Consider the following 24,379-nt stretch of genomic DNA (forward strand, 5'->3'; position numbering starts at 1 on the left):
CGCGCGGAGCACTCCCCACGCGGCCTCGCGAGGCCTCTGGGGGCTGCCGGGGGCTGTAGCCGCTGCTCCCGCCTTCGGGTCGGGTTGGCTGAAACTGTGGCCTCCTGGGGCAGCCGCGCCCAGAGCCCCGCGGTAGCATTGGCACTCGCCTGAAAATGTAACGCGACTTTTACACAAGGCAGCACGAGCAAGCAGTGTTCCGGGTTTAGCAGCCCTGATTTTATGATCACATGTGGGCTGAAATGGGTGACAGCGTGCGAGCTCAGCGGCGGGAGGGAGAAGACGATGGTGCTTGCGAAGGTGCCCAAGAGGGTGGCCGAGAGGGTGCCCGCGAGGGTGCTTCCGAGGGTGGCTCCGACAGGCCGCGTTGCTTCATGGTTGTCCTTGTAGGTGCCCTTGGGCTTCCCCTTGTGGGTACCCTTGTGGGTGGGATGGGTTCTTGGGCGGCGGAGGCACTGGCTTTGGTTTCGATTCCCAGGGCTTTTTTCATGGTATTCCTCATCGTCTTGGTGACCACAGTCGCATCGATGAGACACACGATTGCCGCTGTGAGACACAGGGACTGTCAGACACAAGACCATATGCGGGAAGGAAAGGCGGGGTTATTTTGCAGCTCCGCAGCAGCCTGGCCTCCCTATCCGGGCGGCGGGCGTGCAACCTCCTGTCCCCCTCTGACCCTCCACTACCTTCCTGGTGTCTGCCCAATTGGCTGCTGCAGCCTATTCTGGCATTCCCAGAGAAAGGGTTTTTGGAAATGGGCTTTTCTGCCAGTGACGGCCTTGCCTAAGGTCTGAGGCACCAGGACGGGAGTAGGGCACTGATCCTAGGAGGCTTCGGGTGGCAGTGGGGTCCTGAGAAGGCCCCTCAGTGGAAAGGACTCTTGGGCTATGTTTGAAAGGGCAGGAAGGCGTTTCCAAGGGGACCAACTGGGAGGAGAAGAACTCCAGGTACTGGACTGGGGTCTCCAAGGAATCTGGTGTGGGTGAGACGTCTGGAGCTGGTGAGGGTGGGGGCAGAGTTGAGGCTGGGGAGGTGCAGGATCTGGGACTTCATCAAGAGGGGAGGGGAGGTTCCGATTCAGAAAGCCCACTTGTCGCAAGATGAATGGAAAGAGAACCAGGCTGGAGGCAGGGAGACCAGTGGGGGGTGGTGGGAGCCCCTGCCATCCAGGTAAGAATTGATGGAGACCAGGTGGTGGGAGCTCCTGGCAGGTAGGAGAAGGCTTGGTGGCAGAGTTAGCAGATGGGGGTCAGCGGGCTACAACACCCTAGATTCCAAGTGCTCCCCAGCTCCTGTCTACCTTGTATGTTTCTCTTTACGGTCACTTAATCCTTGGCTGCCTTCATGAACTTTTCCTAGGTAGGTCTTGCTCTAGCTAATCTGTGAGCTCCCTAAGGGGGAAAGGACTCTATCTCCAACACTGAGCTCAGGCCTGGCGCAGTCGAATGGGATCAACAAATACTTACTGATCATAGAATGAATTCAAAGAACTTAAACTTTTTTTTTTCTGGATTAATTTCTGTTCCCATAGCTTAACTTCTTGAATCAAAGTCTCACCACCCCATTCCCCACCCCCTATCTTCCAAGCATTTAATCTGCCATTTCTTGTGGTCTTCATATGATGAGGATTTGTCCCAGCCTTGTGAGCCAGGGTAAGGTATTTAACCTCAGTTCCCATATCTGTAAAAATGAGAGTTATAAAGATTAAAACAGAATGTGCCTAGCCTGGTGTGGGAACTTCTTCTTCCTTCCTCAACAGGCTGAGTCACTCACTTTTGACAATGCACTTTTTCTTTTCTACAATCATTTTTTTCTTGTGATTTAAAGTATGATTTTCTAGTCCAGAAAAGTCAAAGTCCTACTTATAGATAAGAACATCTTGTTGCAACATTTAAAAAAATAGTGTGTATGATTTTCAAAAGATGTTCTGTAGATTGTTTTCGTACCTATTTGGAGAATGAGCTTAGAGTTTGTGCAACTTCAAATCTTCTGAAGAAGTCAGCGCAAGAAAGAGAAAGGGTGGTGGTGGGGATGGTGTTCTATAAATGAAATAATGATAGTCTGCCAGTTTCCCTTTTTCAAAGAGTCTTGAAATACTGATCTTAAATGGAGTCATGAAGGCCTCTACTTACCCCTCCAACGTAGAATAAATGACTTCTTTCCTTTTCTTGCATCGCCAAGACGGCAACTAAGAAAAGGAACACAGCAGTAATGAAACTGTTGATAAGATCCTGCAATACAGAATTGAAAATTGTCAACTTTACATGAAAATGTAATTTCATAAAATATTTAAATTGGTCAGTTACCCATCTAAGGATGGACGCCTTTTAAAAACTTTCCCTTTGAGGAAACCTCCTACACTGTTGGTGGGAATGTAAATTGATACAGCCACTATGGAGAACAGTATGGAGGTTCCTTAAAAAACTAAAACTAGAACTACCATATGACCCAGCAATCCCACTACTGGGCATATACCCTGAGAAAACCATAATTCAAAAAGAGACATGCACCACAATATTCATTGCAGCACTATTTACAATAGCCAGGACATGGAAGCAACCTAAATGCCCATCAACAGACGAATGGATAAAGAAGATGTGGTACATATATACAATGTAATATTACTCAGCCATAAAAAGGAACGAAACTGGGTCATTTGTAGAGACATGGATGGACCTAGAGACTGTCATACAGAGTGAAGTAAGTCAGAAAGAGAAAAACAAATACCGTATGCTAACACATATATATGGAATCTAAAAAGAAAAAAAAAATGGTTCTGATGAACGTGATTGCAGGGCAGGAATAAAGAGGTAGACATAGAGAATGGACTTGAGGACTTGGGTGGGAGGGGGAAGCTGGGGCAAAGTGAGAGTAGCATCGACATATATACACTACCAAATGTAAAATAGATAGCTAGTGGGAAGCAGCAGCATAGCACAGGGAGATTGGCTCGGTGCTTTGCGATGACCTAGAGGGGTGGGAAAGGGAGGATGGGAGGGAGGCTAAAGAGGGAGGGGATATGGGGACATGTGTATGCATATGGCTGATTTGCTTTGTTGTGCAACAGAAACTAACACAGTATTGTGAAACAATTATACTCCAATAAAGATCTATTAAAAAAAAAAAAAACCCCAAAAAACCTTTCCCTTTGATTAATATTAAGAGGAACTCTCAGCAGCATAATTCTTATATCTTCCAGAGACATGAGTTTATGTGATTATAAGGTTCTGGATAGGATCGTCAGCAGAAATGGGTTTAACTTCATTAAACAACACCCTTAAAAAAAAAAAACAAACTGACAACTTTTCCATCAGACTTTTTAAAGGTCATAGGAAAATGGGCAAGAAAAAAACCTAGAGGTCTAGGGGCCTCACCCATATTGACCCTCCATAAATATGATCTTATTGATGTTTTGTATTTTAAATTAATGTAAATTCTGCATTCTATTCCATAATACATTTGTTTTAATATAAAAATAAAAATGTAGATGAACACTTTACTGATTTAATTCTACTTCCAAATCTGCAAATCAGTAGAACTGATACTTTGGAAGTTGGATCATATTTATTCTTTAGGGTCCCACATCCCAAGAAGCAGGAACCCATCTGAGGAGCTAGCCTGAGGTTCTGGAGTGAAAGTGACTTTCTCTCTTTCCTAAAACATGGCCAGAATTGAGTCTGCCCTGACATCTATAGGCTATCTGTGTCCTTCTTTTTGGACATTGGTACTGGGTTCTTCAAATGCTGGCCCAATCTGTTTCTTCATGTGCTAAATAAAGGATGAGGATGAGTGGGAGGGGGCACACTCCTGAGGATAAGCAGAGCCTGGGCTTTGGTAGCACAGTGATAATGAAATAGAAGGTACTCACTGAGTCAGTGGCACTAGTGTTGGAGGATGAGTAAAACCCCGGGGTCCTATAACCTCCATATGGCCCAGGTAACTAATCTGAATATTTTAAGTTTTTACGTCTTGGTGGCATGATTTGGTAGTGTCAGCTTGTCCGGTGCGCTTGCCCAAACCCAGCGAAGAGCCCTGCTGTCTAATCATAATGGGTCTAAGTGGAGCTCCTCAGCGTGCCGAGTGTTTCCCCTGTTATCTCATTTAACCCTCACAAACACCCTCCAAAGTCAGTATGGCTAGGATCCCCATTTTAAGAAGATGTAACAGAGGCCTAGAGAAGTTCATTAAATTGACTATGATTGAATATCTGCCAAGGAGTGGAGTCAGAACTCAACTCACTATTGCCTCCCCTCAGGGACACCCAAATAAGGAGGAAATGATCTATCCCTCAAGGCTGGAAGTGCAGCATCCATCTTTGGCATTTTCTGTGAAATGGGTAATGGAGGGTCAAAATGGTATGGCACAAATAAGGACAAATAATTGGCCTGCCAATTCCTAGATGTATGACCTGGGGCGTGTTTTATCACCCCTCTGTGCCAACAGGCTAGGATCTTAGTTCCCTGACCAGTGAATGAACCTATGCCCCCTGCAATGGAAGTGCGGAGTCTTAACCACTGGACCACCAGGGAATTCCCCCAACAGGCTAATTTTTAATATGCAGATGATGATTGGGATTCCTTGGGTTCTTCTGACGATTAAGTGGCACAATGAATCTGAAAGCATCAGATGAGGTGTAGTGGGAATGCATCAAAGAGTAGATTCCTGATATCTGCCTTCAAGATAGTAAACTTTTCTGTGAACTTCAGGTGTTCTTCCTGTTGAGACTGTTGAGCAAGGAGCCCTGTTGTGGAATGGGACTTGCCTCTTGGAAAGGCAGTAGTGTCTGTTATTTGGGCGCCTGGTGAGTAACACTGGACGGGGCACATGGTGCAGGGCTGGTGAGGGTTGGAAGTCAGTTCCAGTTGGGTTCTGTAGGCTGAGTGAGAGGTCTGCCCACACTGGGGCAGGTACAATGGTTTGCAGCTTTGCAGGAAGCATAGGATCTGAGGATTGTGTAAACCAAGATATCAAAAAATGTGAACAAGGACTCAAGCGGAGTGTAAACTTACAAAATTAAAAATTAACTAACTGCGGTCTAGATCATTGAGAATTTGGATGAATGCACACTAATAATGATAAAAGTAACAAAACAAATGCAGACTTGGTCTCCCTAGCCAATTGTTGACTCCCTGTCAGAATTCCATCTCCTCGCTGGACTATTGGACATTATAGTTTACTGTGGTCCTTACTTGCAAGGAAGTGCTCTTCTGAACTGTCCCTTGGAAGTAATGCTTTCTTTGTACCTAACATTTCTATTGTAGCTCACATATCTTGAGCACTTACTGTGTGTCACATACGGTGCCAAGGTGTTCATATGTGATCTCATTTGATTCTCACAACAAACTCTCATTATCCTCAATTTACAGACGGGTAAGCAACTTGCCTGGGGTTGCTCAGCCAGTAAGTGGCTATGACCCTCCTCAGTCTGACTTGAGAGCCCACGGGTCTTCTCCTGACTAACACCCCCTCCATTTTGCCTTATACACAGACCCTCTTGTTGGCCTCATCTTTGACAGAGAGAAAGATATGTTCTCCCAGATGGGGTAAAACTACAGCTGAGTCTTGCCATGTGCAAAAGCACTTCTGGTTTCCCCATAAATGTCATCCTTACTCATCATCTTTTTTCTTTCTCACTTTGACTAAATACCTTATTGACTCAAGTAGCTGCCTCTGACACAGTGAGAGATGGGTTTGTGACTTGATTATTATTTTTCTGTAAAGCCCCCAAACCGTTCCCTGAGATAAACAAAATTGTATAGAATTAAAATTGGGAAAGAAAAAGATGCTTTGATGGTGAATGCTTATTTTTTTTAAAAATCACTGAATATTAGGAAGAAGTCAAACATTTACACTTTGTTTCACAAAATGTGGTATTTGTAAGAAGGATATATATACAATAAACATTATGCGGTATTTGTGCCTTGGAGTTCTCCAAACACATGGCAGACCTGATCAATCATCACCAGAATTTGAAGGGGACATTCTGAAACTGATACCTTTTACTTATAAATGTAAAGATATTGCTGGTAGTTTTGGAATCATCCCTTCAATAGAGTTCTAGTTAAATATGTTTATTATGTTCTTTTTTCTAAATTGCTTTCTATTGGAAAAAACATCAGCTTGACCAGAACTCAGTTTCTCGGACTGTATGGGGAAATACCTTTTTTACAATGTAGAAGTGTTTAAAATATGGGCTATTCAGAAGACAATAATTATACTTCATACTTTTCTTGGGTACCCTGATTAGTGACATAAGACTAGGGTGGGTAAAGTTGATAATGAAATCTAACAATGAAGACAGTGACCCCACCACAGGTGGGGTGAGGAAAGCTGGCCACACCCTGGAGGACAGGAGCAAGAAAAAGGCAGGGGCTTTGTATCACGCTCTGGGCTCCCATAGCTATCCAAAGAAAAGAGGATGCCCTCCCCCAAGGACAGAGGTAGCAAAAGGGGGCCTGGCTTTACCAGAGTTGCCTAGAGGCCTGCAGCTCTCCACAAGCCTGGCTTTACCAGAGTTGCCTAGAGGCCTGCAGCTCTCCACAAGCCTGGCTTTACCGGAGTTGCCTAGAAGCCTGCAGCTCTCCACAAGCCTGGCCTGAGCTGCCGGTGACTGTGGGAACAGCTCCTCTTGCAGCACCTGCTTCATGCTTAGGAGACCCTGGCTCTTGCCTCTCCCTGAGACTCTTCCTGGACGTTCCCCCGGACCCTCCAGCAAAGCACGGGGCCTTGAGGCTCTCTCCAGCTCTCCAGCTTTATGGCCGTGGACCTTTAGAGGGCTCCGGCCCACCTGACCACAGCTGCTGACCTTGGTGCAGCCCTCATTTGCCGACCCCCAGAGGCTTGTACCCCACCCTCCACTCCAGGAAAATCAATTCACTGTTCGTCGCACATTTTAAGGAAACCATGAGAAAATGGGAGAGGATTCAGAGAAGATAAGATTTTGCGAATGTGAGGAAGACAAAGATGTAGGGAGGGTGAAGATAAACCATCACAAGGCTATAGGGCATAAAGTCTGGAAAGAGTCTGGGCTTTAGAGTCAGACAGACCTGGGCTCAAATCTGAGTTTCCATGTGCCTAGATACAACCATGGGCAACACAGTCTCTTTAATCCAATTTTCTCATCTGTTCAAGGGGGAGTGGGGGATGACCACAACCTCGCCGGGTTGTTGTGAGGATTAAATAAGGTAATCTATATGAAGAAGTATCTGGTACGTGGCGTGTGCTCAAAAACAGTTATTTTACCTTCCCCTCTTGAAAATTTCCATGGACAGAGATTTTAGTTTCCCCTCAGAAACCTCTCCATGGTTATAGCTCTCCATAACTGAGAGGGTCTTCCACGTGTCCAGTTAAAGCTGCTCAGAGTTTGCTTCGTGTGCTTTCTGCTGCTCAGCACTCTGTGGGACAGAGAGAGCTCAGCAGCCTTTTCAGAAAATCCCTCAGACGCTTGAAGAAAGTATTTTGAGTTTTAGTTCAATAGCAACCAATCCTACCTTACAGTTTAAAAAAGGTACCATAAAAAAGTATGATGTGGAAGAGGCATGGGCTCGGAGTTAGGATGGTTCACGGTGCAAAAGATAAAAGGGTAAAAGCCACCCAACTGCCTCAGGGGGTCCGACCCACACTTTGTAGCGAATATTTACTTTGTGGCAAGCCTTTTGTGATCTTTGCTTTAAACACATTTAAATGTTACAGGACCCCTATAGACAGCTCTTACCATCACACTTTTCCTTCTCTGAATTTCCCGGATGGGGAAACTGAGGCTAAAGTTCTCACAGCTAGTAAGGTGGCAGGGCCAGGAACTGGACCCATGTCTGTATCTGGACAAAACTATGCTTCCTCTCCAGTCTGTGAGGATACAGAGCCTCAGACTCTGGAATAAAAAGGATTTTTCTGAGACCTGAGGAATTAGCTTTGGGAATTTTTCAGTTGGTAAAGAGTATGAAATTCTGGAAAAAGCTATTGAAGAAGGCTATGCAGTGTCTTTTCCTGAATACTCCACCATACGGCACCCCTTTGGAAAAGATGGACCCTTAACACATGAAAAGTTTGACTCTTGCACTCTTTCAGGGCACACGTGACAGTTTTCTGCCACTTAGCCATGTTGTAGAAACATGCTTTTCAGAGGGACGTTTGTAATCTGTTAGAGAGGGTGCTGTTTGACAAGTAGAAGAAGCATGTGCCGTTTTACAAGCAATATACTACTGAACATACTGAGTAAAATTTTCTTTAGGACCAACTGAAAAGTACCACGTGTTTAGGGCCGTAATGAGATGGAAGCAGGTGTGTGTGTTGGTTGTCCTATAGACAGAGGGGTTCAAGGAGTCTTTCTGGGCTTTAGGCTAGTTTCCTCTCTGGGATGAGGGTGACACTCTGTCACAGCTCAGCTATGTCCTTGTCCAGAGACATCTCTCTGTTGCATTTCCTTGAGGAGAGCCTTTACTGTGGGGCTGAGGGCAAAGCTTATATGAAAATTATGAAAATGAACACTTACAAGTAAGGGCCAATGTAAATAAGTCATCAAGTGGTGAAGGGTTAGCATATATATTAGAATGAAATAAAGAACGATGCAGGTTTCCAGGACTGTGATTGCTATATAGGACTCCTGGGCTTCAGCAATGATGAAACAAACTAGTGCCCCTATGAGAAGGCCCTGTAGTAAAAGAAACAGGATTTGTTTTAATGCAAATGGGCTATTAAAAAACAAAATAAAATCACAAACAGTCAGACTGTAAACCTGATTATATTGCAATTGTCTGTATTGTTTTGCACATACATATTATTTTTAAAATTCCTTACATGTTTAAGAAATGAAATAATACACACAAAAAATGCACACAGTACAGAAGTTTCTTTCTCCTCCCTCATCCCAACCCTAGTCTATCTCCTTAAAAGTAATCACTGTTAACAGTGTATATTTCATACCAGAAAGAATTGTGTATATACAGGTCAAGTAAAGTAAAAATATATTGATTTTGATAGAAAGAGTGAGGTAGAGTCCCAGCTTTCTTTCTTTCTGAACAGCTGTTGATTATGCCAACATCATTTATTGGGAAACAGCACTGATCTGAAATCCAACCTTTATCATATACTAAATTTTCGTATGTATTCGGGATGCTTTTGAAACTCTTTTCTTCTATTGAGTTGCTGATTTCTTTTCTAGTACTTCTGAAATTACAAGCAACTCATCTTATGTTGTATTATTGTCTGATTTAGTCCCCCTTTCGGTACTCATTCTCAGGTTGTTTATGTTTCTCAATTTTGTCTTGGTCAAGTTTCCGAAGCTAAGCCTGTTGGTATTTTAATTGGGATTTCCTTTAACTTATAATATGGAAAGATTACAAAATTTAGTCTTAACTCTTCAAGAACAAAGTATATCCTTCTGGTTATTTTAGTGGTTTTTAAAATATCTCTCAATAGAATTCTAAAGTTTTCTTCATATAGGTCTTTCAAATTTATTTCATTTAATCTTAGATATTTTGTCATCTTGATTGCTATTGTAAAGAGAAATATTTTCTTCTATTTTAAGTTCTTGTTTGCTCATTTCTACTAATGAGTTAGTAGAAATTATTTTGTTCTAAATTGTTTCCCAGTTGATTTTATTTTTTAGATCTTTGATCATATCAGCTGTAAGAAATGATATATTTTGCCTCTTCTTTTCAAATATTCTTACTTATTCCTTTTTCCTGTCTGATTGTGGTGACTAGTGGGCATCCTCTTTGTTCCTCATTTTAATGGGAATACTTCTGAGGTTTAATTATATATGATGCTGACTTTTGGGTTTATTTTTATAATGTCACTGAAATATCTGTGTATTCCTATTTAACTGGTCTCTCTCTTCTTCCCTTGCTCACTTTTTTTTCACTCAGAGATGAATGTTGAATTTTGTCAAATGTGTTCTGTACCCTATTTGATAGAGTGTCCTAATTTTTTCTCCTTTTACTTATGGCGGATTAGTTTAATAGAGTCCTAATATTGAATCATCCTTATGTTTCTTCTTCATGGTGTGTTTTGAAGAAGCACTGATGAGCATTTTCTGTTAATATATTGATACTGCTGATTTGATACAAAGAGATTGAGATTTCTGTTTAGTTTTCTTTTTCTGAACTTGGTCAGGTTTTGATATCAGTGTTACACTGACTTTGTAAAAATAGTTCAGAAGTGTTTCTTCTTTCTCTATTCTTTGAAAAAGTTTGAATAGTATCAGAGTTGCATCCCATGAAGGTTTGAAAAGAGTTAACCTGTGAAAAAGTCTGGGCCTGACACATTTCTGAAAGATACTCTCATTTTCCCCCTGTGCTTATATTGGTCTGTTTAGGTTTTTCTCTGTTCTGGGATCAGTTTTGGTAATTTATAGTTTCCCAGAAAATCAACTCTTTGATCCAATTATTCACATTTATTTGTTTTGCAAAGTGCTCTTGTGAATCCTTTCAGTTTCTTCGGAGTTTGCATTATTTTCCCTTTCTGGTTTCTAACTTTAAATATATGTCCTGTTTTACCCCATTTTTTCCTGTTATATTGGCCAGTGGTTTATCAACTTTATTGGTCAAGTCTATTATTCTTGTTTGCTAATGTACACATGGCTGTTATTATCTCCATTGCTTCCCTAATTCCCTTTGTGAGGGGAAACCTGAGGAATATAAAAGTGAGGGGTGGGGGGGAGCGTGCCAAATTTAGTAGCAAGGGTAGAGTGTGTGGGAGGAGCAAAGGGAGAGGAGGAAGAAAGGGGAGGCGAAACAATGTGGACCCGCAAAGGGAATTAGGGAAGTTTCCCCCAGGTGGCGCCCCTGGGAATCACTCACTCCCTGCGGCCGAAGCCGGCCTGCATCCGCCCTTGCATCCGCCCAGCGGGCCACCAGCTCTCTCTGCTCACCAGCCTAACGATCTTCAAGATTCCTGTGGGCGAGAAGAAAAAACGCTCGAGGCTGTCCCTGAGTTTGGGCGGGACTTTGGCGCGGCCCTCAGCACGCTTTTGTCTGGCCTTCTTCTCCCGCTGGCTGGGGATGGCGGGTTGTGCAGTGGGCTTGAGTGTGGGTGCAGTGCGCCCCCGGGGCGCTGCGGGCGCCGCGCTTGTGTCCCGCACCGAGCTTGTGGGTGGCGCCGAGCGCTCGGGATGCGCCGCACGGGCGACGTTTACTGAGCGGGAGGGACGTCCCCCGGATTTCGAGTCCCCCGAACGTGCGTTGTCGTCTTCAGGATTCATGGTGGACCCCCGAGCCTGGTGGTGTCTGGCGGGCCCCTCGGCTCTGAGCCTGCACGGCGGCGGCCGGCTCTCCCCTGGGAACCAGCGTCGCGCCGCAACGGCTGCCGGCCGCCTCTCCCTCGCGCGCGCTCAGCTCTTGCTGCCGGCAGACAAACCAAGCCCTTCTGCAGCCCTCGTAGCCACCGGGATGCGACGCCGCTGCCTAGCCTGGGAACTCAAGGTCCCCTCAACGCCACCACCTCCGTGCTGCCAGCCAGCCGGGGAGCGGGCTCTGAAGACCATTTCGGGCCTCCTGGCCTTTCTCCTCTGCCTCCCGGGCCCAGGAACGGGAAAACCGGATCCCATAAGATTCAGGCGCTCGAGCGCTCCCTTGGAAGTTACAGCGCTGGGCCCACAGTTCCTAAATCTCTTCTTCCAGCTCCCATATAGAGATTAAAATGAGAACTGCAGAAAACATGTGTCAGAATAAAGAGATATGTTTAATAATTAGCATCAACTAAAAAGGAATATAAATTTACAAAACTTATAGTTTGTCATGAACAGCACTTTTTTGATAAGGACCACTTGGATTAAACAGCAGCTTCCGGTAAATAAGGGCCCCGTCGGCAATACAGAACACCGAGGCCACGAGTCCAAACACCTGAAACAAAGACACAGTGTCACTGCTGGGGCCATGGTCGCACAGGTTTTAGGTGGTCTGCCCACCGGTTTCCTCTCCTGCGAGGGCACCAGGATTGCTCCCTACGCTGTCACCTAATACTAAAATGGGAAGAGACTTCAGAGATCATTTTATTCTCATTCCCAAGTTTTCCCAGTACCTTCCTAGAGAAAGGGAAAGATAATTTAAGTGAGCAGAAACAATATTGAGGTGGTGTGGGCTCTGAAACAAATACTTGTCTGGATCTCTTGACTTGCTCCTGGATAGACTATTTAAAGCCCTGCGATGGTACTTAGTTACCAATCAGCATTTCTATACCCAATGATCAACTGTTTGACTTTCCTGTTGCAAACTGTACTGGAGAAAAGATCAGGTTAACACCAGCTCAAGATTTAACCATGGTGATAGTAGCTGTGATAAGAGCTTTGGAGAACTGGAGTGATAAGATGACCCAAAGTGAACTCTCAAAGGCTCGGCTACATCCACTTAAGGGGTGGGATTCTAAATAGGCCTCAGGAAAACAAAACTGATGTAAAGGGAATAAACTAGAACATGGTCTTTAGGTACTCTGATGGCTATTTGAGAACTGGTGCCGGGGCTGCAGAAAGGGGATGTCAGTGTTATTTCACCAGCTCCATCCAACTGCCAAGAAATCTGGCTTTCTGGCTTCAGACACTGTTCCTTTTCCATCCTGAATCTCAAACACAGCTTCCTAGGTTCTGACCACGCTAAGTACCTCCTACCGGTGCTTTCATGACTCTGGTACACAGCATGTTGCTGGTTCCTCCACCTGGAACCATCCCCGTTTCCTCCCCTTTAGTCCTGGCAAACCACGATTCCACTGTCGGAGAGAGGTAGCTGCTTCCTTTTCTCTGTGCCCCACAGTACTCTGCTAACCGCTCAGACACAGCTGTTTGCACTTTTGTCTCCTGTATTAGGCTCTAAGCAACTTGAGGATATAGGGCTCACATTCTAGTCCAGAGCTGTCCAAACGAAATATAATGTGAGTCACCAATGTAAGCCACATAATTAATTTAAAATTTTCTAATTGCCACATTAAAAAGTAAAGAAAAAACAAGTGAAATTAATTTTAGTAATATATTTTATTTAGCCTGATACATCCAAAATAATGTAATTTTAACATGTCATCAATATAATAAAATTATAAATTCTACACTCTCTTTTGGGGCCAGTAAGTCTTTGAAATCCAGTGTGTATTTTGCACTTACAGCTCATCTCAATTCAGACCAGCCACATTTCCAGTGCTCAATAGCCACCTGTGGCTTGTGGCTCTATATTTTGTCAGCACCTACTGAAGTGCACTTAAAGAATGAATCAATGAGTGAATGAGTAAATAAGTGAGTGAAAGTAAACCCTATGCCTCATCCCTCTTTCTCCATAATTATCTTTAAAGACGACTAGGAGAAATTGCTATTACAGCACTATGTCATTTCTAGAGTAATTCCCATCCCTCATGAAGTTGCTTTGGGCCTAATGAAGGAGTTGAAAAGCCATGGATTCTGATATACGTGGCCAGTTCCCCTAAGTGGCCCATACTATGAAAAGACAAGGAAGTAGGAGGGAGATTTATTTAAGAAGAACTTAATAATTCACTTCTCTAAATCAGAACCTAGAAAAGCCAAATGATTTTGAACCCCCTATAAGAAATCTCAGAAGAATATCCGATGGAACTGTAACTAAATTACTTGACTCTTCGTTTGTTTTGGCTTGCCTTCCAAATTAAACTGATTTGCTTCTCTTCAGTGTTCAAAATAATCCTTTAGTTACAAGGCTTCCTACCACCATTCCCTTACGATGACACATCTATTAAATTCCATCTGAAGCAGGATCTGGACAAGAAATAACTGAGCTCAGAACAGTCTGTCTCACCTTAACAAGTGGGATGTATCCTTTTCTTGAAAAGGGAGAGCTCTGAAATTCATCCATGGTTGGTTTTTTTTTCTTGACAGGTTTCTGAGAGTTTAGTACTGTAACTGATTCCAGTAGCTTTTCTCAGTCTAGTCTAGCCCTACATATCTATGAGAAATATGGAGGAATCTCTTTATTTGGTTAACTTCAATTTTAGCGTGAAATCATATTCCTTGACATTAATCAGGGTACGCGTTCACACACAAAAGTATTAAGCCATTAGGTACTGTGTACTGGCATAGAAGCCTCAAGGATGAATACAGTCTAGCTTTCTGTACTTGTATTTATTTTTCAAGTAAATTTGAATTCTGATCAAACCTGAAGGAAGAAACCAGAAATACCTCCACTTACCCCTCCAATGACTATATATGTTGTGGTTTCTGGGATCAGTGCCAACACAGATATAACTATCATGAATACTGCTGTAACCACTGAGTTGATAATATCCTGAAAGCACAGAATAGAAAGGTCAGCTTTACATGAAGATCACCAACAAAATGAATCAGCTCCCTAAAGATTTAGAAAGTTCCATTTTATTAAATTTATTTAGTTTAAATAGTTTTATTTAGTTTTAGGAAATCAAACTGCTGCAGTAAAATGACACATATATTGTATTTGGCCTATAATGATGCCTAATGGGTCTCTTAACCTATGATACACCAATCATTTAACTCCTTAACAGGCTTATGTCTTTTTTATTTAAATGTAGTTGGAGGGAGAGCTCATCTGGTTAGGAGTGGATGCTGTATTATGCGGAACGTTTAAAGTAGAATGGTACACTGGGAAGTCAGGATGCTCAATTTTAATAATATAAGAGAAAGTGTGGAGTGCTCTACACCATAAAATAAACAACTTTATAATGTTACTCCAAATGCAATTAATAAAACTTAGGGCTGGAGAAAGTGGTAATTTTCGGGAAGAAGCTCCCACATATCTGTATGCAACAGCTGGCCAATTATGCAATTATTTTTTGATGATGTAGCTCATTCATTTAATAATTTCTTGAAATGAAGCATTTTCATTCTGAACTGTGGCTTTAAGAGGTGCAGCTTACATTTTGAATGGATGTAAACTGTGGGAAAGTTAAATTGTCTTTATTCTGGAATGGTTTATATATATTTGCAGATAATGGTAGCAAGAAGGAATTTTTAACACAGAAACATCAAACTTCAAAACTCTGGTAATTTAGAAAAGTAGTTATTACAAAGAAAATAGAAAGGTTCAACAGGGACAGGGCAAGATTAGATACACTTAGGCAGGAAAAAAGTCCTCATTTGCAGGAGATATTGAGTTCTAGGTTAATGCTCCTCTGTGCTAGGTATTTTGCTCTGCTTCAAGGCAATAGACCACACCTCTGCTTCAGACAGGCAGCCCTGCCTCCTGTTAGTAATTTGGCTAAGTGTATATGAATGGCTTCAGATAAAAATGGTGTTCTAGGGAGTGCAGAGAATCACAGGGGGGAAAAAAAAGGATGCACCTGCTCCAGAACATCAGTGATCCTTAATGGTGGTTTAAAGCATTGCTTTTCTATTAAAACCAAACATCAGTATGCCATGGAGTAGAATATAAATTTAATTACAAAAATGGAGATTTCATAGAAATTTTGAGCCTGTACTTACGTATCACCACAAAGCCCTGGGTTGGCTCACTTTGTGTGTTTTCTGTCACTGGAGCACTTGAGGGGAACAGTCAGAGGAAGCCTGCTCTACAAACTGTGTTAGTTACTGCAACTTTGGGACAATGACACATATCACAAATCTGTGTGCAGACGGCCAAGCTCTTTCCTAATCAGTGAAGACAGTGGCCATCAGATAGAAGTATTTACAGGTTACCTTTTCCCCACCTACAGATTAATTGGAATCTTCAGCCATCTTTGTGTCCTTCACTTTTGTTATAGTGAAAGAGCCACAGACAACTTCTCCAGCTGTGCTCTGGCCCCATTCCCGTCAACCACTCTGCTGGGACCTCACTGTTTATTGCCCTCCTTTGTCCCTGGCCAGGTTTCCTCAACTCAGTGGTGGCCCTTCTGGTTACAGCTGTGTCCTTCCCTGCTCAGTCTAACTATCCCCACTGCTTTACTGTCACCTGTCCATTCAAGGCAAACCACTCTGGGAAAGGTCACTGGGGGCCTCTATTGATACAGTCAGTGAATATAGATATATTTTTTTCTGGGCTTTCTTCCTTTACCTGTGACATTATTCACCACTTCTTTCTTCTTGAAATGCTCTCCTCTCTTGGCTTCTGGGACATGGGTCTCCCTTGGGTCCTCTCCTGTCCTTCTCTGGCCACTCCTCCTTTCCACGCCAGATGTTGGTATTTCCCAGTCTTGCCTTATCTTGCTCTACTCTCCCTCCGAGCCATTTTCCCAGAGCTCATTTACCATCACGAGGTGATGACTCCCAAAGCTGCAGCTCTGACTTCTCTTTCCTAAGCTTCAGACCTGAACATTTCCATCTGAATATCCCATAAGCAACTAAAACCTTCTGTTTCTCAAACTGAACTCATTACATACCACTCTCCTTGGCCCTTCCTTGAAGCTGTCCTTCCTCCTGTACTTCCTGTCTCATTACCCTCTTAAGACGGTTCTTTAAATGGCAGCTATCCTTGATTTTCCTGTTACCCAGTCCTATCAGTTTTCATCAACACTTCTTCTCACCAGCTACCATTTTAACCTTAATTTAGGCCTTTCTCATTTCCATGTCTGGATTATGATAAGAGACTTTTAAGCGGTCTCTGAGACCTACCTCTAGTTTTGTTCCTCTTCAAGCCATGATCGACACTGCCACCAGTGATCTCCTCAGATATGAGCTAATCATGTCACTCTCCTACTTACATACCTCCCAAAGCTTCCAGCGGCCTTTGGATTAAAACTCAGGGCATTCAAAGCCTTGCATGCTCTGACCTCCTACTGCCTCTCAGACCTCCACTCTTGCCCCTCCCTTCTTCACAGCCACTCAGAACTCCTGCAGGTCCTTGAGGGTCCAGCTCTTTCTCCCCCTAGACCCTCACACACACTGCTCCCTGTACTGGGAAAGCTCTCTCAGTCCCGTATCAGTCGGCTAACTACTTTTCATCCTCCAGCCCTCAACGCAGGCGTAGTTTTCCTCAGGCAAGCCTGTTGTGACTTGGTCCCCTTCCCTTCCACACCGTCCAGGTATACATCTATCACAGCACCTGTTATACTGGATTGCTCACCTATCTTACTTCCTGGCTACATTGAAAGTTTCTCAGGCGCAAGATTTGTGTCTTGTTTTATCAAAGAAGCTAGTATAGAATCTGGGATTAGCAGATACTTAATATTTGTTGAATAAATGATTTCATGAGATCAAGAGCAGAGAGGAATCTGGGTTTCATGATGGAGTAATAACTTAGTTGACCAATACAGCACCATTTCTAAGAGTACAGTATCAGCCAAGTGTGAGTCTCAGAGATTTGGAGACTACTTTCAGTATGCTATACATAGGCCACGCTCCTTCTCAGTGTGTTCTGTTAACTTTAGGACTCCAAGTTTATTACTGGGACGTGTAAGAAGCTCCAGAGAATTACTACAGTTTGAGGAAAAATAAATGCTAAAATGTGTTAGTTTTATTAACTTTGGAAAAGCAGAGTGTGAAGAGCAACTATACGACTTTTTGGGTACAAGATTAACAGGATGTGGACCATATTCCTCATCTCCTTGAAGAAATCCTTGGGATAATTTAGCTTAGTCCTTTCTGCTACTAAATGGTATTACATACCCTGAGGGCCAACTGAGGAAGGGTTTGTAATTTCTTGTCCCAGAACTTACTTCAGTCAGGTCCAGCTCCAAAGTGTAGATCAAGGAGGATTTTGGAGAGGTGCCATGAAGATCCTATCTATTTCCCAGCTTTCCACTTTGGGGACTTTCTCAGCTTGTGATTAGCCTGAAATGCTCATCATTGGTCTTCAAAAGTGGTTCCAGAAGGCACCACTTTAAGGGACGCTTATGGTTTGAGAATAGCTCTAAAGTCCTCTCTTCTTAATACGGGTCATCAGCTTGGATATCAGCACTCTGGAATCCCAGAGGATGAGACAAGTGGTGCTACCAGCCCAGCCAAAGGGTGGAAGGGCAGCAGGGGTCTCAGAAAGGAGACCTACGGAGATAGGATTCTGGGGATAAGACTTGAAAGAGGAGCAGTGAAGTCACTCAGTTCTTCCTAGAACCAGCTTATGGTCCAGGCTGAAGGGCCAAGTATCCCTTAGTTAATATCTTCAACGTGCCTATTTTGAAAGTTTCCAGACCATCTGGGCATTCCACTGGGCAGTTATTCCTAATGCTGTGAGTATGGCAGGTAAAGTCCATATGCTACTAAATAAGGTTCTACAAGATGAGTTAAAAATTATGTGGCATTAATGATTACAGACATTTTGAAGTAAGAAAATGTTGTGCTTTATTCAGCCTCTAAATTATTTTGATTTTCCGTTTAGTGATCAGGGATGTGTAAGATGTAGATACTTGTGTATCTGTCTCCATTTCTATTCCCCAATTTTGAGGTCATATCAACATGCATTTAAAAAGGAGGTAAAGATTAAGAATGCTGTATAATTTCATTGACCATGATCTTAAATTTAAATTTCTTTTGAAGATCTACACCTACGTGAATTCTCCTTAGAAAGAAAGGTCTGAAAGGTCAGCCACATCTACTGATAGAGCTCAGAGGAGAATTTATGCTCCGTGGCTGCCCTGATTCCCTGAGAATCTCCCCAGAGCACATTAGCAGTGGGTAGAGTTCCTCCTTCCTAAGCCTGTCAGAGATTCCTTAAAGGCTTAAGAAAACTAAAGAACAGAGTTTATTAAAATGTCTCTCTATGGCAGGAAAAAGTAGTTAACTTTAACAGTGAAACTGAACACTTACAAGCAAAGGCCAAAATATACAGTCAATTAATCGATCAAGTCTGAGTATATATAAAACTATGAAAAAGAAATTAACAGTGACTTCAAATCCAGTGACAACAATGTATGGCTCTGGGGCTTGTGCGATGATAAAAAGGGTCATAGATGTCACAGTTAGCGCCTATAGGAAAAAAAAAAAACATGATATATTCAGTGATTATTGAATACAAGTTTAAGCTGTAAAAATGATCATTTCTAAAATAACAAAATAAATGGGTTTCTTCCATATACACACACATCTAAAAGAGGAAGACTAAAATGTATGGATGTTGACTTCTCTTTGTGTTTTAGAGAACTAGGTATCCCTCTCTGTTTTAAGTCTAATTAATTACTCCGCTTGTATACCTAATACCATCACTTCCCACATCTGTTCCCTTGATCTTTTTCCACTAAATATCTCCTTTTCCCTCTCGTACCTTCAATCTCTCCTCCTCCACTAGTTCCTTTCCTCATCATCCTCTAAACATATCTAAGTTATCTTCTCTTAAAACACACATACCTTCCTTTCACCCTGCTCCCCACAGAAATTCCCATTTTCTACTTCTCCCTGTAATGCTTCTCAAAAAAGTGTGTATACTGGCTGCTATAATTCCTTATCATCCACTCATCACTCCTTAACTCTTAACAATCTGGAATCTGCTGTCAAATTTAAACTTAGAATGTTGCCATGAAAAATACTGGGGAGGAAAGTTGAAAACAAATTGTCAGAGAAAAACAATTCTCTAAAGAATCCTGTGAGGAAGAAAAGGACAAAAAACCAAAAAACAAAAAAACCCAACAATTCTGATGCTTCGCTTTTTAGCACACTTCCTCTTATCGAAACATAATGCAATCAGAATTAACAAAAACTTAAGTGGAAAAAAAAACCCTTGAAGATTATTAATCTAATCCAATTTCCTCATTTCCGAATGAAGATATAGAAAACAGAAATGAAAAGTGACTTAAAGGAAAAAATAAGCTGGTAGGTCCCTGGGAGTCTGTCAATGTCATGATGTTCTTAGGAGACACAGCTCTATCCACAGTCTCTGTGTTCTTGGAGAATGGTTTTGTCAAGAGTTTTCCCTGGCTAGACTTTTATGATCAGTCTGTCAGCATCCACATTCTCTTTTTAACCTTAGATCTATATAGGCTACTTATTCATAATTCTTTCAATTACTTTACTACTGTAAAAGTAGCTTACCTTTAAACTTCTAAATTGGTCAGTTTGCTTACACAGTAAATATACCTGTGTAAGCAGTAACAGTAAATATAACTAGTTACTAAATAACTCATTCTTTATAATTAATATAATTATGATCAGCAACATGTCATCTCAAATCACTTCATTTACTCTACTGAACCAAGGTCTTGAGTTCATGGGTTTATGAAATCAAGGGTCACTTTTTCAGTCCCCATCTTCTGTAACCTTGGAATTTGGCACTGGTGATTAACCCATTTTCTTAATTCCCATGATTTCAGTCACACTGGGTTCTCCCCTAATCCATACTAACAGCTCATATCTTTCCTAACTCCTGGCCTTTGTTTTCAGTTAGCTTTTAAATATTCCACTAATACCTCAAACATTTCTTCACCACTCTATGTAGACTGCTTTTGCCAAGATCATCAATGATTGCAAAATTACTAAATTTAACAAACATTTTTCAATCCTTATCCTACTGGCCCCCCATGACTTATTTGCAATTGGCTTTTTCCTACTTTTCTACTCCTTGGCTCCCATGTCACCTTTTCTAGTTCTTATACCTCTGAAACTATTCTCTCGGTGGGCTTTCCTTTTACCCATCTCTTTAAAATGATGGCATTCCTTTAGATTCTGTCCACAACCTGGGTCTCTGTCCCAGGTCCATCCTCAACATCTCACACATAAATAGCCATTTAGAATCTTTAATTCACCGTGTGCAAAACTGTCACCTTGCCCCTTCCTCCTGTATTCACTATCTTAATTGGTGATATGACCATCTATCTTTTCACCTGCCCCTGGAAACCTAAGATCACTGCTCCAACTTACTCCTCACAACTGACCAATCAGCAGGTCCTGCTGACTTAATGCCTAAGCATTTTGGGAATCCACTTTGTCCCTAAAACAACGGCCCTTCAGTATCTTTTCCTTGAATTACCATGACATAGATACTACAGTAAAATTTCTGAAATAAAAATGTGTGCAATTCTTCACCTATTTAAAACCCTTCAATGGCTCCCCATGGTTTTTAGGATAGAGCCTACCTTCACCACGGTATTCAAAGTCTTCCATGACTCAGCTCCTGTCTACTTATCTAGCAAGGAGTTGTTCACAATTTATCCACAGGATAATTCCAATGTTCAATTCTCAGTCCTTATCTTGAACTATCATCAGTATTTGACACAGTTGATCATTCCGTCGGAAAAGTTTTCATTCGGCTTCTAGGACACCATACTTTTAGTTTCTCCTACCTTCCTAATTGTGCTTTCTCATTCTTCTTTGCTGGTTCCTCCTCCTCTCCCCAATCTCTTAAAGTTGAAGTGTTCTGGGGCTCCATCCATGGTCCTCTTCTCCACTCTATGTACACTCATCTCTTGATGATCTCATCAGTCTTGTGACTTTAAATACTTCTATTTCTGCAGTGCCAATCTCGCTCCTAAAATCCAGTCTTGTATATTCCAAATGCCTGTTCAGTATTGCCACTTGGATGTCTAATAGACATCTCTAAAGTGAAATCCAAAATTGAACTTCTGATCCTCTGCCTACATTGACTTCACCCACAGGCTTTCAGTGGATGGCAACTCCATTCTTCCTGCTGCTTAGGCCAAAAACTTTGGAGTGATGTTGGACTCCTCTCTCTCTCACACCACATCTGGTTCAGCAGCAAATCTTGTTGGGGTTACTTTCAAAATATATCCGAAATGTGATCATTTCTTATAGCCTACTCCGCTAACAGCCTGGTCTGAGCCACTATCTGCTAACAGCCTGGTCTGAGCCACTATCATCTCTTGCCCAGATTACTGCAATAGCCCCAACTCATCTCCTTTTTTTCTACCCTTGCCTCTTCAGGAATCCTCCTGTCCCCACCAGCCCCCACCTCCCAATCTATTGCCAACATATTAGCTGGTGTAGTTTTTATTTATTTATTTATTTTTTGGCTGTGTTGGGTCTTCGTTTCTGTGCGGGGGCTTTCTCTAGTTGCAGCAAGCAGGGGCCACTCTTCATCGCGGTGCGCGGGCCTCTCTCTATCGCGGCCTCTCTTGTTGCGGAGCACAGGCTCCAGACGCGCAGGCTCAGTAGTTGTGGCTCACGGGCCCAGTTGCTCCGCGGCATGTGGGATCTTCCCAGACCAGGGCTCGAACCCGTGTCCCCTGCATTGGCAGGCAGATTCTCAACCACTGCACCACCAGGGAAGCCCCTGGTGTAGTTTTTAAAAATGTTAGATCATATACAACTTTACTCAAAACCTTCTTCATCTCCCACTGTGTCCCTATGTCAGTCCACTCCCGCTATACTGGTTTCCTTGCTTTTCCTTGAACCCTTCAGGTACATTCCTGCCATAGGGCCATTGTACTGGATTTTCCTTTGCCTAAAACACTCTTCCTTCAGATATTCATAGGTTAACTCCCTCATCTCACTCAACACTTTGCTCAGAAGTCACCTCAACAAGGCCTAACTTGACCATTCTATTCCTGCAATCTTCCTCTCCAACCCTACCTTCCCTTACAGTCTCTTACTTTAGTTTTCTCTTGTTCCACAGCACTTACCCCCTTCTAGAATACTACACCATTTATTTATTGTGTTTATTGTTTGTCTTCCCTGCCCTCCCACCCCAATATGTAAACTCCATGTGGACAGGCATCTTTGCTTTGTCCCCTGATATCTCCCAAGAGCCTGGAACAGTGCCTGGCACATGGCAGGCTTTCAATAAATATCTGTTGGCTGAAAAAAATAAGGCAAAACTCAACTTCTTATGGTTTGCTACATAAATCATGCTGGTTTTTTTTTTTTTTTTTTTGCCTCCACGCCTTTGCTCAGGTGGCTGTCCCTTACACCCTGCCCAATGTCCCCCTAGGAAGTTTCCTGACACCTCCTTGGTTAGATGCCTCACTCTGTGCTCTAACTTCATCCTGTCACACATCACAGCTATCTGCTTGTGTGCCTCTCTCTGACTAAACTAAAGGACTCCATAGTCAGGGACTTTTGTCTTGGGTGTCTTTGTTGTTTCAAGTCCTAACTCAGGGCTGGAAATACATTAAATATTCAAAATTTTGTTGAGAGAATTAATATATCAAAAATGAAACCTTTCTGGAGACTATCAAACCAGAAATAGAGGAATGATAAATGTGTTTCATTCACACTATAGAATACTTTGAAGCATATACAAATGATAAGAAAGATTTATAATTATATTTGAAAAAAAAATGGAACCTTTCTCACAAAATCCCACTTCTCCTCCAGTGTTCCAAAGCTTTCAGTACCTGGCATAAAACCCCAGACCCTCAGGTCACTTCTTTCCTGATTATTTACTCCCAACCCAAGGTAATTTCTCCGTTTTTTGAACTCCAGAGTAGTTTTCTAAACTTCTTTCATGCATTCTGACTTGCATTATGTCATAGTTATTTCTCAGAATCACAGACTTTGGTGTGAGAAGGACCTTGCATGCAGTTTGTTCTGCCCACTCACCTGAAGCTGAAGTTGCCATCACAACATGCTAAGTGCTCATCTGTGCCTGCTACCTTTTCTGTCTGGGAATGCACTGACTTCCCAAATGGCCACTTAATTTTGGCAACTTTCCCAATAAAAAAAATTCTTCCTCCTAATAAGCAGGACTGTTTCCCTGTAACCTTTGACTTTCCACCTCCTCTCCTTATATGTCACCTGTTTAAATTTTAAGAATTATTTTTTTCCTTCCCCTTTTCTCTTCTTGAATTCCTTCAACATATTCTCTTATGATAATTTCCACTTCTCTAACTAGCCGGGTCGCCTTCCTCCAAATGACGATTCATTCTCTCCCAACCTCTGCCAGAACTTGCTGCAATGCTCCTGGCATGTCTGACACCCCAGGAACCAGGAGTTCCATCGTCCTTGCTCTGGACTATATCAGCCTTGAGCTCACTCACATAAAAACTACTGAGCTCTAGCAGGTAAACACAGCATCCACTGAAACCCCTCAGTGCTTTTGTTTTTGTTTTTGTTTTTAATCTTGTTGGCATCTGAGTGGTACAACTGCAGCTGCCTCCCCTGGTAACCTGGGTACCTGGTTTGTGGGTCCAAGTGTGGGCCATTCATGTAGGTGTGCGGATTTTGTTTTATGAGTGGGTCCGTAAAGCCCCTGATGGGGGAGGACAGCACCCTATTTCTCGTCTTCTACCCCCAGGGTGCAGAGCGAAATGCCTTGCCTCTAGGAAGGCCTTGACAGAGGTTCAACAAGGTTGAAAGAGAGGACAGGGCATCGGCTTTGTACTTTGCAGCCCTACCTCCCTGCGGGAGAGCGCGCTGGGACACCCTCCCTCACCCCGAGACCCCGCCCTCACCAGCCGCAGCATCTTCACGTGGCCTTTCACGCTGAAGCAGAAGGGGCGGTGCTTCGGTTTCAGCTTCACCGTCAGCATCTCGCCTGCAGACCCAGCAGCAGCACTTCTCCGTCAGTTCCCCTCCTCAGCGGATCGCTCTGCCAGGCCTCGCACCGCAGCTGCAACGGCCACTGGGGCCTCGAGCCGC

At 42.9% G+C, this 24,379-nt stretch overlaps 3 protein-coding genes across 3 annotated transcripts in view; 1 reads left to right on the plus strand and 2 right to left on the minus strand.

The window, feature by feature from the left end:
* TK2 (thymidine kinase 2) overlaps positions 1 to 24,379 on the plus strand; it is an 85,421-nt gene that overhangs the window by 28,573 nt on the left and 32,469 nt on the right. The window lies entirely within an intron of this gene.
* On the minus strand, positions 37 to 11,200 carry CMTM1 (CKLF like MARVEL transmembrane domain containing 1; the record flags this gene model as incomplete). Its single annotated transcript, XM_082370223.1, has 3 exons — positions 37 to 2,231; positions 8,492 to 8,650; positions 10,871 to 11,200. The coding sequence occupies 3 exons, from the start codon at positions 11,198 to 11,200 to the stop codon at positions 2,103 to 2,105; spliced, it is 618 nt and encodes a 205-aa protein (XP_082226349.1). The 3' UTR covers positions 37 to 2,102.
* LOC309617203 (chemokine-like factor) lies at positions 11,198 to 24,327 on the minus strand. Its single transcript, XM_082369120.1, has 4 exons — positions 24,193 to 24,327; positions 18,662 to 18,820; positions 14,139 to 14,234; positions 11,198 to 11,840 (listed from the first exon to the last, which is right to left on the minus strand). Exons 1-4 carry the CDS (start codon positions 24,268 to 24,270, stop codon positions 11,724 to 11,726), a joined length of 450 nt encoding a protein of 149 aa, XP_082225246.1. The 5' UTR covers positions 24,271 to 24,327; the 3' UTR covers positions 11,198 to 11,723.

Source organism: Balaenoptera borealis (assembly GCF_965194805.1).
Source record: "Balaenoptera borealis genome assembly, chromosome: 19".
NCBI lineage: Eukaryota > Metazoa > Chordata > Mammalia > Artiodactyla > Balaenopteridae > Balaenoptera > Balaenoptera borealis.

What these genes read in the sequence shown, in the direction of transcription:
- LOC309617203 (XM_082369120.1), bottom strand. Translation starts at nt 24,270, where the DNA reads ATGCTGACGGTGAAGCTGAAACCGAAGCACCGCCCCTTCTGCTTCAGC. An exon ending in GTATATTTTGGCCTTTGCTT is followed by an intron (nt 14,235 to 18,661) that starts GTAAGTGTTCAG and finishes CTGTGCTTTCAG; the next exon opens with GATATTATCAACTCAGTGGT. An exon ending in CATATATAGTCATTGGAGGG is followed by an intron (nt 11,841 to 14,138) that starts GTAAGTGGAGGT and finishes TCTTTGTTTCAG; the next exon opens with GTGTTTGGACTCGTGGCCTC.